The sequence below is a fragment of the Thamnophis elegans genome, chromosome 3 (assembly GCF_009769535.1).
Source record: "Thamnophis elegans isolate rThaEle1 chromosome 3, rThaEle1.pri, whole genome shotgun sequence".
NCBI lineage: Eukaryota > Metazoa > Chordata > Lepidosauria > Squamata > Colubridae > Thamnophis > Thamnophis elegans.
This window is the reverse complement of record NC_045543.1, coordinates 125,206,403-125,224,270: the sequence shown is the minus strand read 5'-3', so window position 1 is coordinate 125,224,270 and position 17,868 is coordinate 125,206,403. Positions and strand designations below refer to the sequence as shown.

Here is a 17,868-nt window from a genome sequence, read left to right as displayed (position 1 = left end):
AGAAATCCAGCTGAGTTCAAGGGCATCTTTACCAGTCCAAGAAAGACTGAAATTGGAATACTGTGCTAAATAATTGCAGGGAAGGAATTACAGCATCAGAGTGGGTGGCATCATGGGAAATAAACCTATAAATAACTTTGAACAGTTGTGGTTATATGGTAGAAAACAAGGCACTTCAGGACTTCTGAGACTATACCATGGGTCATTTCATGTAGACACATTAAGAGCAAGACATCCATTTACCAGCAGGTAAACTGGTGAAGCTATTCCTGTCATTTTATTTAGCCTCAAGGTACAGATTTCCTTTGTATTTTTGTGTGAGGCAGGTGGTTTTAAATAAAGCACTTGGCTTCAGCAGTACACCATTTTTATTTTTTGAATAGGGCCTATCTGTATCTCAGCAGCATTTCAAGAAGTAATGCTGCAGGTAAAGTAATGCTTTGCAATTTCAGTCATGATAGATGAAGTCTGTATTGATGACTGTAATTTCATAATCGTCCATATTTTTTAAAAAATGTCTTGTTATTTGTTTACTTTGCAGAAAACACAAGTTTTGCATTCATATTTTGCTAACCAACGTTCTATTGCCATCCATTCTCCACTTTGGCAACACAACATGAACCAAGTAGGCACTTCGTCTAATTTAATTCAGCAGCATTTAACACGTAAATTTTTGTCAATTATTGCATCACTTTGTCTACATCGGATGAGGAGGGCATATTTTTCTCTTTCTGTCCTGGCCACTTTTTACAGAGGCACGATTGAGAGCATTTTAACAAACTGCATTACTGTTTGGTTTGGTGGCAGCAGTGCCTCAGATAGAAAGACCATACAGAGAGTGGTAAGGACAGCAAAGAAGATTATAGGAAGCTTGCTTCCTTATTCAGGATACTGCTTATAAGCACTATGTGCTCAGAGCTCAAAGCATTGTTAGAGACCCCACACACCCACTTCACAGTCTGTTTCTGTTGCTCCCCTCTGGGAGGAGGTTTCAAAGTATTTCTAACAGGACTACCAGATTCTGTAACAGCTTTGTGTCTGTGGCATCTGTCTGGTAAATTTGTAGGGTTTGTTTTTCTCACCATATACCTCTATACATCTGAACTAGACTGTGTTGTTTCTGTGTCATATAATATATGTGGGTAGGTGCATAATTTTGTATTTATTTATTTATTTATTTATTTATTTATTTATTTATGTATTTATTTATTCATTCATTCTTTCTTTCTTTCTTTCTTTCTTTCATTCATTTATTCATTCTATCATTGTTATGTAGTGTATGTTGGAGGTGGTGACCCTTTGAGAGTTTGAGATATTTCATTTCATTTCATTTTAATGTATGCCAATTAGTGTACATTGCAAGTGATAAAGTTTTATAAAGTTAAAGTTAAAAAAAAAGTTACTGTGAGATAGTTTATTGACTGGTTGAGGTTTATGATAATATGCCAACTATTCAATAAGATATTGAATATATATAAATAGAAATAAATGATGTTTCCATTTCTTCATAAATGTTTCTTCATTATTGATACAGATTTTCATAGAATTAGGCAAATATTCAATTCATTTAAAGCAAGTAGGTTTCTATCAATGTAATCATTATGAATTTCTGAATGAACCCTAAGTTGTTCAGAATGAAACCTGTTGTTCAGAATCATATGTTATTGTGTCTTGAAACTTGAAAATTTCAGACAAGATTTAAAGTGCTTGAATGTTCACATATCCTTTTAATTCAAAAATCAATATCAATTGATTTCATTTGAAATTCTGAATTAAATTAATGTAGCTTTTCCAATTGATTCATAAATTTGAATTGAAACTAGACTTATTCATATACCTTTACCTTATGCAGCCTTACTTCATGGAATATGAGGGTCCCTTAATAAACAGGAATGGTTCCTTCCCGCATTGCATGACATTAGCTGAGATAGATTACCTGAGATCACAAGGGAGAAATCTACATTCTGATAGCTTGATTACATATCCAAGAATAATGCCACAATAGCTTGATTATTCTATCCAAGAATAATGCCAGGAAGAAGTGTGGCTTCCTTTCAGTAATCTAGCTAATCCACAGAAGCTCACATTTCAACTATACGGCAAAGGTTCCTCCACATATGCCGGTTTCCGGCTCTAGGGGGCGGTGCTCATCTCTGTTTCAAAGCCGAAGAGCCAGCACTGTCCAAAGACTTTTCCATGGTCATGTTGCCGGCATGACTAAACACCAAAGGCGCATGCAGTGCTGTTACCTTCCTACCAAGGTGATCCCTATTTTTCTACTTACATTTTTACATGCTTTCGAACTGATAAGTTGGCAGAAGCTGGGACAAGTACTGGGAGCTCACTCCATTAAGCATTCAAACTACTGAACTGCCAACCTTCTGATCGACAAGCTTAGTGTCTTAGCCACTGAACCAACGCATCCCTCATTCAACTATGGAAGTACCTGGAGCCAGAAAGGAATCCTTCCCTTTTTTTCTCTCAGAAATCTGTCTACTGATGCTTTTTTTTTTGAAGGGGGCAAAATCCCACTGGCATCAAGTCACAATTCTAATACTGAATATTTATATATTGTTTTTAATATAGGTTTAATGTTTTTGTAAAACATAAAGATAAAAAACAAAAACAAACGGTCAAAGAGAAATAAAATGGAAAAGAAAGAGATAAGAGACAGAATTGGAAAAAATAAAAATTATAAAAAGAAAGAAAAGCATAAAAGAAAAATGTAATCTCTGATTTTATTTAAAGAAGGTATAGTAAAACATAAATTCACCCCTTCCTTTAGCAATGAACTACAGCTTCCATTTTCTAGATAATCAATACATTTTATTAATCTTTGCAAAGGAAATTTATTATCAAAACTCTAGAAAGGGGAATGGAAAAATACTCATTTTCCCTTTGACATATTTCTGCAACGTGCTATTTGCAATTTTAAAACTGTATGCATTGGTTTGGCTCTAAAATATGCCACAATAGCATATAAACATTTATTTTAATTTGATTTGAAAAACCTTTATTCAAGCATAAAAACTACAGGACCCAGTTGCTGATGGATCTATATCTTCATATGCAAATAAATAAATAAATAAATAAATAAATAAATAAATAAATAAATAAATAAATAAATAAATAAATAATGTATGTATATGTGTGTGTGTGTGTGTATATATATATATATACACACACACACACACACACACACATATACATACATACATACATACATACATACATATATATATATATATATATATATATATATATATATTCTTATCTCTACTTAAAATCATGCCCATTAATATATCTTTAAGAAAGCCTACTGATACTTTAGTGTCACCAATGACAATATGAATGTACATGTGTGAATGTGTTTTTGTGTGCCATTAACCTGATTTGATATGTCTAGAATAAATCCTCTAGGAATTAGCACTTCACAGGCCGTGAATTTCAAAACTGAAATACCATCTCTGGGAAAAATAGAATTAGAGAAATAGACTGCTGAAAAGCTTTTTGACAATTAGTAAGTTGTCTCCTTTACTCATTTTTCTTTAAATCAAAAGTAGGTTAAGCATTTATCTTAGGCAATCAAATAGGTATGATTCAACAATGACTGGATAAGTCTTATTATTGAATTGCAACACTAATTAGTATTTTCTCATGGTCTTCAGTGGATATTTGTGAATTTTGATTCATTTATATGTAATATGGCAACTCAGAAATACTACCTGTAGAGAGAGATAGAGCCATAATCTGTAAAATCCATTCTAGCGTATAAATTGAGAGATGAAGGGACGACTTTATGAAATGGCTGCAAGAAGATTGGAATAAAGTTGAGAACATTTCTATATTTCATTACTAAGGTAGCTGCTGTGAATAACAAAGCCCAGGCTACATAGGAACCAAAAAACACCAATAATGGGAAACAGATTTGCATGTAGATGGAAAGGGAGTCAGACAGAATGACTACCAGATATCGTTCTAAAATTAATGTGAGAAACTGGTGTTACCTAAAATAAGACAATGGAAAATTTGTTCTCGTAACAAAATTACAATGCTCTCCTGACCTCTCAGTAGCTTTTATTACTATCAATGTGGTATTATTCTGTACCACTTTGTCATATGGAATTTTGGGGTATTCCTGGGCAGTAGTTTCTGAGTTGTGTGTGGCAGGGAGCGCTAGGGGAATTACTGTCCATCACTTAGGTTGTTGTCCATCTTTTCTCCTATGCTTTTTAATATGTACATCAAATCATTGAAGGAAGTCATGTAGAACTTTGGAGTTGAGCCATGTCAATATATTGATTACATTCAGTCCTACTAATAACATAATAACTCCAAGAAAAAAATCAGATAAGAAATTAACTTAATAATGGACTGAATAGGAAACTAAATGGACTTTAACAAAGAAAAATCTGTATTCTGTGATTGAAATAAAGCTTAGTCTGGATTCCCCAGAAGAAGCACTTTCACAAATTGGTAGTAGGATCTCAGCTATTGCTGGTCTTGCAAACATTTGCACAATTACAGGTATACTCCATACCCTGATCGTATGACAACCTACTTTAGCTGTTAAAATGCATTGTACATGAGGATACTTTTGAAAAAGTTCAAGGATCTGCAAGATTCATGACTTGAAACATCTGCATTATTGTACAACTCTTAAAAACCAAATTTTGAGCCCATTCTTATTTAAAATTGGGCATACATGTCTTCTTGATATATAATGTTAATTTTGCCATTGTGCATATTGTCAAAGTATGGTTTCCCAGTCTGATATTGTCAGCAAAATATCACTTTTCCAATTTTGGGACAAATTTGTCCTTATTTCTATATCAGGGTTTCAGAATATACTTTAGTAAGTTGTGATATTTAAAAAATTATTTATTGTAGAAAGGTTCCTAATAGAAGGAAGTGAAGTTTCCATCCAAGCTTTGTTTTTAGTTTTTCTGATCAATGCTTTTTGAATCTTCTTACATGACCACCACATATGATAAAATGTTCCTTCTATATCACATTTCCAATATATATATATATATAGTGTTATTTTATGACATTTAATTTTGAAATTATGGATGGAAGTACATACTACCTTAAAACATGTACCAGTTTTCAGCTTGGGGCAACTTGGACTTTAATTGTATTGGTTGTACTTTGTTTCTTCTATCTGATGAAGGAAGGAAGGAAGGAAGGAAGGAAGGAAGGAAGGAAGGAAGGAAGGAAGGAAGGGTTTTCTGAAACACAGATATATATTACTTTGAAAATTCATTTCTCATAAATGAATACCTAGAAGACAGATGCTAATAGGTTCCATTCAAACCTGTTTGTTTATACCACAGTAGAGCCATTTTTTGTGAATCCTGAAAATTGTTCCAACAGAAAGTTCTGATATGCCTATCCTTTCTTCTTACCTGAAGATCCTAGAATTAATTCTTGGCATCCACATTTTAAAAAGAAATAACAGATGACTAGAGTAGTCTCTGCTCAAGTTCTTGAGGAACCATATTAACCAATATAGAAATAAGAAAGTAAATGGGAACAGCAAATGAACAAGTAGTCTGAGCTACACAAGGCAGATTTCTATGTTGCTAAAGATAAATACACTGGAGATTTATCTCCCCCACCCCCCAAATGTAACCGTTATTTGTTCTATCACTAGAATCACTAATTTTACAGATCAAACAAATTTGACAATAGAAAAACTAGTCCACTATCAGTGTTGTCTTTAAATTTGCAAAATGCCTTGTTGGCATTTTGTTGTGCCATTAATGCCAGACAGAGGAGGCTCATATTCTAATATACATAGTATGCAGGACCATTTATTCAGTCATCAAATTCTTTATCTTCACTTTTAATCCATTCTTCATAAATACATAACATGATTGTCTTTCACAGATTTCAGGCGCTGTCAAATTAACTATGATAAATACCAGTCTGGAAGTCTTCCTAGGAAGTTTGCTGCTTATCTAAGAAAATATTTTTTGGCACATAAAAATTCAGCCTTGTTTTTAGTAGAATGTTCTTATTTTTCCACTGATTGCACTTACGTCTTGGTGTCGTAATATTAGAAGAGATATAAGCTGTCAACAGAAATTTCTTCTATTTCTAAATAATAATAATAATAATAAATTATTCTATTGTCAGTGTAATTCCTATTTAAGTTATTGAGACATCTATATCTGTAAATTTTCAAGATTAAGTCAGGATCACGTTAGTAGCCAAATACCAATCAATATATTCTACAAATCCTAATTGCAGGTGACTTCTTGAAAACAATTACTTCTTGAAAAATAAGGGCAGACAGATGAAAGAAGAGTTTTCTAAATTAAGTTGCAACATACAAAGGAAGTTTTGCTCTGAAATCTTTTGCTTCCTAAGTACTGCACTATATCAACCTTTCTCAACTTGCTGAAGTCTAAGTACTCCAGACTTTTATTTCCAGAATGTCCTGCTAATGGCATGTTGACTGAAAATTCTGGGCTAGTCAGATAGTTGATTTAACTGTGGCCCACTTTTGTTATTTGCTTCTGTCCTTCTTTTCCAGCACAAATGAAAGGAGCTCCAAAGTTTTAATATAGTAAAGAGATAATGCTCCCTTTATCATTGTCAGAGAGGAAAAGCCATATGTCTTTCCATTTCTTTCATAAAATGTTTATTCTATTTATACAATCACAAAGTGATTTGCCTTATGAACTGGCTTAAGGTTCTTTTGGGTGGCATAGCCTAAATTATAGAGTGCTCTATGCCTTGATTTAATGGAATTTTTCCCTAGAATGATTATCTGCCAGTATACTTAATTAATGCAAGATTTAGCAATTATGAATGGAAATGCCATCTTACAAATAATTATGTCACTCAGAGGTGACAAAAACAGAATACTAAAAATGAGCATTAATTTAACAAGGTTATTATTAAATAACATATCTAGACTAGTATTAGAAATGGGAACTTCTAGAAAATAAACTGAAAATTATGGATGAAAGACGTTTTTAAAATTATTATTTTTTCCAAGCCTAAGAAAATTGTACAAAAGAACTTGGAGTAGAAGAAAAAACAGAAAAAGTTAGCAAGGGGGAAATGCTTTCTTTGACCCCTGAATTCTTCAATTTCGATTCCAAATGATCACATTGTTCCTTATTATGTTTTGTGAAGTTTTCTGAAGTTTGCTTTTAAGTCAGCATTGCCTTCTGGCGACTATGTGGACCAGCCCCTGCAGTTTTCTTGGCAAGGTTTTTTCAGAAGTGGTGTGCTATTGCCTGCTTCCTAGGGCTGACAGGAAATGACTGGCCTAAAGTCTGGTTTCATGCTTAAAATGGGATTGGAACTCAGGGTCTCTGTTTCTAGCCTGATGCTCATCACACCAGTCTGGTTTGCTTGCATAACATTGCTTGGTCTGAAAAGAAATAGCTTGGTGTGTATGTAATATGTAATCGCTCTCACGTTTATTTTTAAAATGATACAAAGACACCTCCCTCGCTTGCCTTAATGGCCTAGGCTCTCCCTTCTCCCTCCCATGAAGTCACAAACAATTGCTGCTCTAGGATGCCGCGCTCGCTTTCCTTAATGGGCCAGGCATTCCAGATTTATGCTTACACACACACACACACACACACACCAGGGGTATCCCCCCCCCCAGTATTTGTTCCCAGAGGGTAAGTCATCTGTGTACCAAATTTGGTTGAAATTGTTCAAGGCGTTCCAGAGTTATCCTGGTACGTATGTATGTATGCACACACACACACACACACACACACAAACACACACACACACCTTCAATAGAGAAGATAGATTGGCCACCAAGATTAAGAAATGCTGTTATATCCTGGATATGGCACTGTGACAAGACTAAAACATTTATTTTGTTTTCTACAAATTGAGAGTATAGACAGCTATTTGCTTAAGTGAATGGCCCTTCAGTATGGGAGCCCTACCTACCACATTTCACAGACAATACAAGATAAATCAGTTTGACTCCTCAACTTGCTACTCCATCTGAAACTAAAATACGTTTAGAGGTTACAAGGGCAACACAGCTGCTGTGGAGAAGGGATCTTCAGGTATATCGTATCAGTATCACAAGTGGATTATGAAGAAATAAAAGCTGTCAGGAAGAAGTCTCAAGTGCATAAGCTGAATGTCACAACCGGGGCTGTGAAGACAAAGGTTTATCATGTGGCTTACATAATGGTTTGCTAATTAGAGCTTAATTCCCATCAGAGTAGCCTATTCTCCTTGTCCTAATGACCACATACCATTATTAAAAAAATATCTCCTCTCTATTGTTTGTGTGTTGTGTGTATTAAGTGCATCTTCAAAGCTTTTCAATTATACATCTATCCATTTAGCATTCAGAACCTTATGCATGAATTGCATAATCTTTGTATCACAATTTTTTTCTTTTTTCTTTTTTTTAATTTAAGTGCAATTAGCTGAATGTTGTTTTTGTACAATGGAACTTCCTAGTATGTTAAAGATAGTCATTAAAATATCGGTAGCATAGAATAATGCATTGCTCAGGGGTTCTTTTAAAACTAATGAATATCTGACCATAGACTTTGGCTTTAGAAGGAGTTCTGTATGCTCAATAACTCTTGAAAAATCAACTTTGGCTATTCTCTTTCTCTTTCTCCCTCTTCCTTCCTCTCCCTCTTACCCTCTATTTCTGTCTCTCCCTCTTTCTCCCTTTCTCCTTCTCTCTCATTTTGTTGATGTTGCTTTAGGCCAACTTGTTTCTTGGAGCTATTTGCCAACATCACTGAATTCAGGCTGGCCTTGAAAGATTATTCCCTGTCTTCTATAAGCGAGTTGTCTAGTAACTGCTGATGAAAGGTATTGTTAAATTTAATGCAGAATATATCTCTCAGCTGCCATCTAATGTCTAGCCACACTTTTTCAACTCAGATCTGGTAGCACAATCCAAATGGCAGGTTCAATCTAGAAAGCCAATCTGAAATTTTCTGCATGAAAAGCATGTATTCCGAACTATACCATCTCAGGAGTAAGCAGCTCAATAATATAACATAAAAACAGGCATTAATGTCTTTTTAAACTTCATTTCCAGAGACAGACCAATTCTTTCTTATGTACTTGCTTCTTCACTTCTTATATGCACTATGATTTGTCTGTCTTTCATTATTCCCTCTGTCTTCCTGCTGCCTCCAATTGTTTTGGAATTTCACTCCAACGGCTTCAGCTAGTGTGGCAAGTAATAGAAAATGTAGTCTAAAAACATCCAGAAGATTTCAGGATGCATGCCTCCCTTAATCCTTTACCCTTCTCTGTTTTGGAGGTAAATTAGGTAATGGAAAACTAGTTAAGAGCCAGACAAAAATAATAAATGGGTCAGAACTACCGGTAGTTATATGGGATAATTAGAGCCAAATTGGTCTAGTGGTTAAGGCACCATGTTAGAAGGCCCTGAGTTCAAGTTCTGCCTAGCCATGAAAGCCAGCTGAGTGACTTTGAGACAATCACGCTCTCTCAGTCCAACACATCTCACAGGATTGTTGTGGGGAAATAGGAGGAGGAAGGTTGGCTATAAGTTATTTGTAAAAATAATAAAGGTGGGATGTAAATAAATATATTATATATATATATATATATTAAATATAATAATAAATTATATATTATCAGCACTTAATTCATTTACTGCCAACTAATATATATATACTATCTATACCTATATCTATACCTATACCTATATCTATATCTATTCGTAGATTTTGCCAAGACCTGCATATGTGTGTGTGTGTGTGTGTTTACTTAAGAATTTAACTCTTTCGTTCAGAATGCTAAAAAGACTTATCTTTCTTTGCTTATTATTCCTACTCCCATGTTCTCTTCTCCATCCCCATCCACCTTTTTTCCCCTTTTCTCTTCCTGTCCTTCTCATTGCAGCAACCCTTTCCTCATACCCCATCTCTATCGAGTATTTTTCTTCCTCTCTTCTGTTGCTTGTTCTGGAAGGAAAGAGTGGAAGGTGTTCATGTTTGCTTGTGTATTTTGTGTTTGTGACACCAACTTACATATTTGAGACAGAATGGATGACCCATGCAAATAGAGTATCACTGAATCTTGTAAAAAGCATGTTATTTCATAGGATTCATTTTACTTAACAGGAATTAATTCAATTAATGAAGGACTCAGAGAGATTGATGATAGGCGCACCATTTGTAGACTTGAAAGAGGCTAGGGACATATCATTGGAGAAAATTTATCTATGTGATCGCTAAGAGTTGACAACAACTTGATGGTATATAATTGATCCATCAATCAATTTTACGCTCTGCTTCTGGTACACAGACACACATACACGGATTTCTGAGTTGACTTCCAATTTTTTTGGGAGCATTGCATCTAATACAACATTATTCCGTGTATGTATCCAATAGTTTCCTAAATATCTGTACACACAGCAAAAAAAAAATCTCAATCTCAGTGTGTATACTCATGATGTATATGTATGTGTGTTTCTATGTGTGCTTGAGTTTATTTTGTTGTTTATAACAGCAGAACAATACGCAAGTTCTGGTCTACATAATTTAATAAGGACATTATAAAGCTAGGAGTACAAAATTTGCAACCAAATTAAAGAGATGAAGTTCTTCTCTTCGTAGGAGAAACTACAGAACCAGCAGAAGAGAATATTTGTAGTTCAGAACAGAACTTTGGGATTCCTGGTGCTCTATGAGCTTGGTGATTTTCTTGCAGTTGTTTTGCTAACTAGTCAACATCATCTGATGATATTACCCAGTTTGGTAATGAAATGTTGCAAGAAAACCAACAAGACCAGAGGGTATCAAGGGTCCTGCAGACCCTACAGTAATCGGAGCTCCCTTGCATAGACTTAATGAGGGCATTGGAAGGTGTGATAAAAAATATCAAAAATCAAGATAGATAATTTGAGTAGTGAGAATCATGTTTTCACAAAGTAACATGTAAGGTTGTTCAACAAATACAAGGAGATTTGTGTAGAAAAAAAGACTAGACATGATATCTGGATTCAACAGGAATATTTTTATGTGATGCATTACCTAAACTCATGTATAAATATAACCGAGCTAACAATCATTGATCAGAAAAAGTTTGGGGATGATTGCTGAATCCACATTTATTATAAGGGGAAATGGATATTTTAATCTTCCATATTGTATTTAAAGTTAATTGACTTTGAAATGAAAAACTGTGTCATGTTAGACATTTGCTAGCCTCTTTCTTTCAGATATTTTACTTTGAGTCAGTTCTCCAATGATGGCACAGCTCTTTGGAATATCAGATTTTACTAGCACCCAATTATAACAATCATCCATAAGAGCCACTGTTTGTGTTTATGCTTGTGAATAAAGCTTTCTCTTGTATTTATTTAAAATATTTCAAACATGCTTCTCCTTATAGGGTCCTTGGTGTTCTCTGAGCTTGATTGTTTGCTTGCATACATTTTATTTCTCAAATTAAAGAACTCCACAGTTCAACCCACAGTTTCATATATTCTATTCTATTGAAAGTTTTTCCTTCAAACAGAGAAAATTAATTTATATTGTATGAACTGACAGCACTGTCAAAGTCTTCTAAAAGTTTGAAATAGCCAGCGAGAAATTATAAAAATCTACATTTTATAATATCCACAAACAACCCAGGACTTCCTACAAAATGTTTTAAATAAATTAAGTTCAAATTATTGTGCACCAATGCTATAATATTCTCTCCAAACATATCTGCATTAAAGAGTCATTTTAGGATACTAAGATATATAATCTTTACCTCACATTTAGTGCTTATAATAATTGGCATCAATAAATAGAATTAGCATTCTCGTTATATGGTTGAATAAAGTGACATTAATGAAAGATATACTGTTTATTCTGTAATTTGCTAAAATGCTACTTGGTCTATATAGCTTTTAAATAAATGTGGAAGATCCTGCTAATCTGTTAATAGTTGATCTCAGAAGGTCATCACTATTTAATTTTCTTTTTCCCTTCTCTCTTCATTATGCCTGAGAGGAAAATTAATATATTATACACAGCAACAAATACAGTGGTTGAAAGGACAAGGGCAGGCATTCCAAGGTTAAATATGGGATTTCCAAAAGCTCTATTATTCAACACCTTGGATAGCTCCCAGTTAAAGATTCTAATATTTCTCCCCTCTGACAGACCTCAATGAAAACTAATACTGTGTATCTTAAAAGATATTACTCTCTGGTTTGCAAGCAACAGATAAATTAATAAGGACCAAATCCATTGTATCTAAAAATTATTATTCAAAATCCCAGTTGCCCTCAATCCATGCTCTTCGTCTTCTTTGCAAAATCCTAATTTTCTATCAAGCTAATAATAGCCTGTATCCAAAGTATTGAGGAACACATCTAAACATGCATGTATTATCATACAAAAGCAATTTTATGCACAAATCAACATAAGCTTTTCAATGGTGCATGATTCAACCAAGACTGTCTTTCCAAATTTCTCACAAAGCAGTGGGACTCAGGCATAGAGCTTTGATATTTTTCATAGCAAAAACAGCATTTCAGAGCAAAAACAGCATTTCTAAACTAACGAAAAATTAGGAAATTCTGGTTTCCTAATACTGATGCCTCATCTTGTTGTGTATCAGAAAAGAAGGTTCAAAGATTAGTGAATAACTCAGAGATATGTCATTTAAATATTACATTTATTAGAGACCATAGCCTCTTGATGTGGCTGATAACCACAATTCACTTAAACCCTGGATCCCCAGATAGATGTCTATAACCACTAACATTTTCTTCAGTGCTCACTATTACTGCCAGACAATCTTCTTTTAATTAAAAATAAGAAGCTAGCATATCAAAAAGCAAAATATTCTCCTCAAGGATAGCATCTTTTTGCCCCCAACAATACTTTTGAGTCCATGAGGCATTCTTAAAAAATAATGTAGTTGATAGCTAGAGACCAAAATTTTGGAAGAGTGTTCACCTTTCCAGAAAACAGAGTATGCTAAGGAGCTATACAACATTTTGAAAAGAGATTATGATAAATTATCTTACCAGTTTTACCTCACAGGAATTTTTTTAAAAAATGTTTATCTGTAGCATAACAGCCATTTTGTTACAGTGTCCCAAATATGTTCTGTCTACCAACTTATGCTGGTTAGAGATTCTTTCATTCTGGCCTATATATGTGGAGCCTAATTGTATGTGTAAAATTGTACTCTATAAACCACAAAATACTGTATGTGCTTGCCTATATATGTTGAAGAAGATTGGGTTATTTGTACAATCTTAACTGTTGCACTCTATCCTATTCTTGCTTTTTTTTAAAGCAATCCAGAGAACCTATGTTGATATAAAGAAATGAATAACTAAATACTGTATATAAAATAAGCAGTCAGTTAATGTTCGAGGTATTTACCCATGTAAAACACTTTTCAGATATTATGTTTAACATATATATTTAAGGTATACAGATCAACTCCAATCCAAACAAAGTGATTAATTTAATTCAAATAACCAATCTAATTATTTCAATCTATTCATAAAACTGAGTCAATTCCATTTGACTTTCTGAATTGATTAGGGGAGAAATGACTTAAATGGTTTTGAATCAATCTCTAATACAAATGTTAAATGCACCAAAGTGGCTTCTCCCCCAATTTTCTGTGCTTAGAAAAGAGCATTTTGCACAGGGCTGTAGTCAAGGTCAATCACATTGTTTCTAATTTTGGCATCACCCAAAGAGTTACATGCAAATACTTTTTTTCCCCTCACCTTTCAAAAGAAAGCAGTGTACATTTGCTTGTCCTCTTTGGTCAGCTGGAGGGGAAATGATTATTTGCTACAACAATGAATGTACAGTTTTTAGACATTAGTGGTTCTTGGTTTGTTGAAAAACAGCACCTATCAACTTTCAACAGATTCCACACAATAAGTGTGCCAGCAACCACCGGCTTTTCACTTCAGAGAATGAATACTTTTTGGAGAAGATAAACTAAGGAACAGTCCTATATTTGGAAAATGGGGATGACAGTAAAGTCATATTTCACATTTTTTGCTGTGAAAGGTTTCATTTTTTTTAATGCAAGGTCTAATATTAATATTGGGTGAATGAATGGAATGGATTAAAATATGTATAAAATATATTGTAAAAAAAATCAGTGAAATATTTTTACTTGTTAAGAAAAAAGAGAGATTTTTAAAATCCCAACCTGTCTATCCTTCAAAACTGAAGGTCATAAGAAATAATATTATACAATGGTTACATTAGCAGACTGAGACTAGTGCAACCTGGGCTCAAATACTGTCTCAGGAATGAAGCTCATATGATGACCTTGGACAAGTCATCACCTGTCAGCATATTCAACTTTGTGGGCTTTTTGTGAAAGTAAAATGGTGGGAAGCAATACATACTTTTGCTTCAATTCTTGAATAGAAGGCAAGATATAAAACGAAATAAATATATGGGATTTTTTTAAAAAGAGGCATTGGGTTTTTTCCCCCTTAAAACAAGGCTAGGTGAATCAGGTTATCTGTTTAAGCAACATATTCTGAAGCTGATAGGAAGAAAAAAAATTAGCTTCTTGTCAGGTGTTTAAGAATAGTCTGTTCCATTGGGACTGAAAGCCATGCAAATGAGCCAGCTTGCCAGTTCAAATCCCAAAGGTTATGGTAGCATTCTGAGAGCCAGTGTTATCTCTGCTTAAGTGCATGAATTGGAATCAGAGAAATCCAGGATCAAGTCTTCATTCAGCAAGGAATTCAGTGGTTATGTTCCCACCCCCCAACTTGTTTAACCAAATCAGCTAACAATTCTATTTTCTGCTTTTACACGGTCTATGCTTGGTTAATGATAAAGTTGATTTTGAAATTTATTTATTTGTAGATTAGGGGCTACATGTGAACCTAACCTGTTCAGTTACATTCATGGATCAACGTATTCCCATGTAAACCCAGGAATGAATTAAAAAATGAATAAACTTAGTTCCCAAGTTAAGCAATTTATGTGTGGAAAAAGCCACTACAGTACAATTTGGGGCCAACAAATGTTCAGTATCCTACATTAGATAATTACGGTGGACAGGAAATGACAGAGAACCTTCTTCATTTCCATCACCTTAATGTCTCAGAGGAAAGATGAGATATAATTTTAAAATAACAAAGTAAGTGTGCCCAGGCATATATTTAGATTTATGGACAAGACTGGGATGTGTTTTCCAAATGGAAATGGAATTGGACTCTTGTTTTTGCAGGAAGACAGAAGAAATGGGAAAAGGAGTTAAGAAGCTCTGTAACTTCTATTACAGAAACATCCTTGCTTCTAGTTTCTTGGATGGTCTTTCTTGAGACAGGAATGACTTCTGGGTGAAGAAAACTTTGCCAGGGAGGAAGACCAAGTAGCTCTCTGAGATTTTCAAAAAAATAAAAATAGGATGTGCTTTTAGGAGAAATCCTGGCATTTTTTCCCCACAATTCTCGTCAGCAGCGATATCAAATTATTGGAGTGGGCTGAAGAGAGAGACAGACAATGCTGACTAAGGCGACAGACAGAAACATTTCGTCCTATCCCTCCTCCTCCTCTCTCCCCGAGTTATCAACTCAAGAGTGCCACACACTTCTGTGTTTGACATCCAGATATTACAGCACCGAGCACCTGGCTGGCACTGTCAAAGGACCAAATCCGCCCCTTGCAGTCGGACTGGGGCTTGTTCAGAGTTGGCCCCACGCCTGCTCAAGCTCACCAGTTGCAAACCGGCTCTCTTTCTGCCGCCCAACCAAAGCGCCCCTCACCTGAAGTCGCTGTACGGATGGATGATCCAGAATCCTGCAGTTTTAACCCTTTCCTGCTCTTTCTCCACCGCTCTCTGGCTGCCGAACATGCGGAGAGAGAATTTGTTGACCCCGGGCTGCAGCATGGACGTTAACTGCCGCTGCATGAAGCCGTACTGGCGCCGCGCGCCGTCGGCATTGTCGAAGCCCCCCGCCGGTTCCTCGGCGCCGCCGTTGCCTTCCACTTTGAAACACACCGAATTGCCATGCTCCTTGAGGCTCCCGCCGGCGCCCGGGCTGCTCAGCGCCTTCTCCGCTGACGCCTTTGCCTGGGAGCAGGCGTTGGTGCTGGGACTGCCTTCGTCCCGGCTGCCGGGCGAGGCACCCGGCTTGTTGCCCTCCATGGCAAGGTCCGGCGACCAGGAGAGCGCTCCAGCCTGTCCGGCTCCACTCGAGCCGCCGGCGGAGGAAAAGGGAGAGAGCCAGCTAGGCGAGCCGGCTCCCTCGGAACACTGAGAGGAGGAGGAGGACTGGAGGAGGAGGAGGAGGAGGCGGTGGCGGCGCTGCTGGCAGGTCCTACCCGCCCTTGAGCAGCGCTTCACTGCCCTGTGCAGCTCCTGGCATTGGCCAAGCCGGCAAGAGCCGCTTCTCACTCTGGCACCAACCGAGAGGGGCGGGGAGAGACAGAGAGAGCGAGAGAAAGCCGGAGCCTACCGCTCCGCGCCCTCTGCTGGTTGAACGCCCCGCCCCGCCCCTTCGGCCCCTTCCCTCGTCTCGACATTGAGCGACCCGGCGGAGCCCTTGAAAGACACACACACAGAGAGAGAGAGAGAGAGAGAGAGGAGGGACGACCTTTTCCTTCAGCTTGGCTGAACCGGCGTTTTCTTTTCCAAAACCGCCCCCCCCCCCCAGCTCGCTTAGGTGTGAGCGCTCCAAGCCTGACCCTGCCGGGTGGCTTGGATTTGGATCTTCATCTATGAGTCCTGACACTCTGGTTTAAAGAGAAAGAGTTACGGATGGTCCACAATACACGCAGGAAACCCGCCGGAAGGTGCCCCACCACCACCTCCAGCTCACTTGCCAAGCCGTCCCTCGGAACGGCAGGGACGCTGCGGGTTCTTTCAAAAGTGGGTGGCGGATTCAGAAGGCGGCGTTAGGCTGCGCGCTGCAATGGGCCGCAGCTGCCTTGTGTGCGAGGCAGGTTGACTGATTCATAGGTGGTAGTTCGCACACACACACACACACACACACACACACACACACACAATGTCGAGTTGTAACTGCTGGGGAGATTGAGCCCTTACAGAGGTGTGAAAACACTGGGGCTCTCGAGGGGAACCTGGTTTCAGTTACTGGCAATGCTTCTCAGGAATTGGCAATTTGAAGATGTTGTGGACCACAACTCTGAGAATTCCCCAGCTATCACTGGACACCTTTAAGCCCTAAGAAATACTGCCCGAAAGAGAAAGGACTAGAAATATCTGCTAATAGTAGCAATAGTACTTAGGCTATACTGCTTCATAGTGCATTTGCAGCCCTCTCTAAGCGGTTTACAGAGTCAGCATGTTACCCCAAAAATCTGGGTCCTCATTTTACCCCCCTCAGAAGGATGGAAGGCTGAGTCAACCTTGAGCCTGGTGAGATTTGAACTGCTGAACTGCAGCTAGCAGTCAGCTGAAGTAGCCTGTAGTACTGCACTCTAACCACTCTTAAGAAAGCCAATGTCAAGAAAAATTCATAAGGCTGAGACCTGCTGTATCTAGGACTGTGTTTCTCAACCTTGGCCACTTGAAGATGTCCGGACTTCTTCCTGGACATCTTCAAGTGGCCAAGGTTGAGAAACACTGATCTAGGACATATTGCCTGTGTAGTTGGTGAGCTTTCCTTCATGGCCGATGTTGAAGGAATGTCTAGACACTGTCATATTTACAAAATTCCTGCATCAACAAGATGACCTCCAAGGTCCTTCACCAATTGTGCAATTTCATATCACTCTGGTCATCTCAGGTGGAGTGCTTCTGCCTGTGGTCTTCAAGGTCACAATAATTGAAAAATCCAAAAGAAATCTTCCATTTCTTTTGAGGGTTTACAGGGGGTGTTCTTTCATTCTTTGTGATCTTGAGCATCAC

General features: G+C 37.0%; 1 protein-coding gene across 1 annotated transcript in view; it reads right to left on the bottom strand.

Annotated features, from left to right (window-relative positions):
- The window catches only part of HCN1 (hyperpolarization activated cyclic nucleotide gated potassium channel 1), a 174,258-nt gene extending 158,099 nt beyond the window's left edge, over nucleotides 1-16,159 (bottom strand). Inside the window, exon 1 of the mRNA XM_032214019.1 lies at nucleotides 15,761-16,159. Coding sequence (XP_032069910.1) covers nucleotides 15,761-16,143 — 383 coding nt within the window. The 5' untranslated portion in view covers nucleotides 16,144-16,159. The remainder of the gene's footprint in view (nucleotides 1-15,760) is intronic.
- Nucleotides 16,160-17,868: the final 1,709 nt, after the last annotated feature.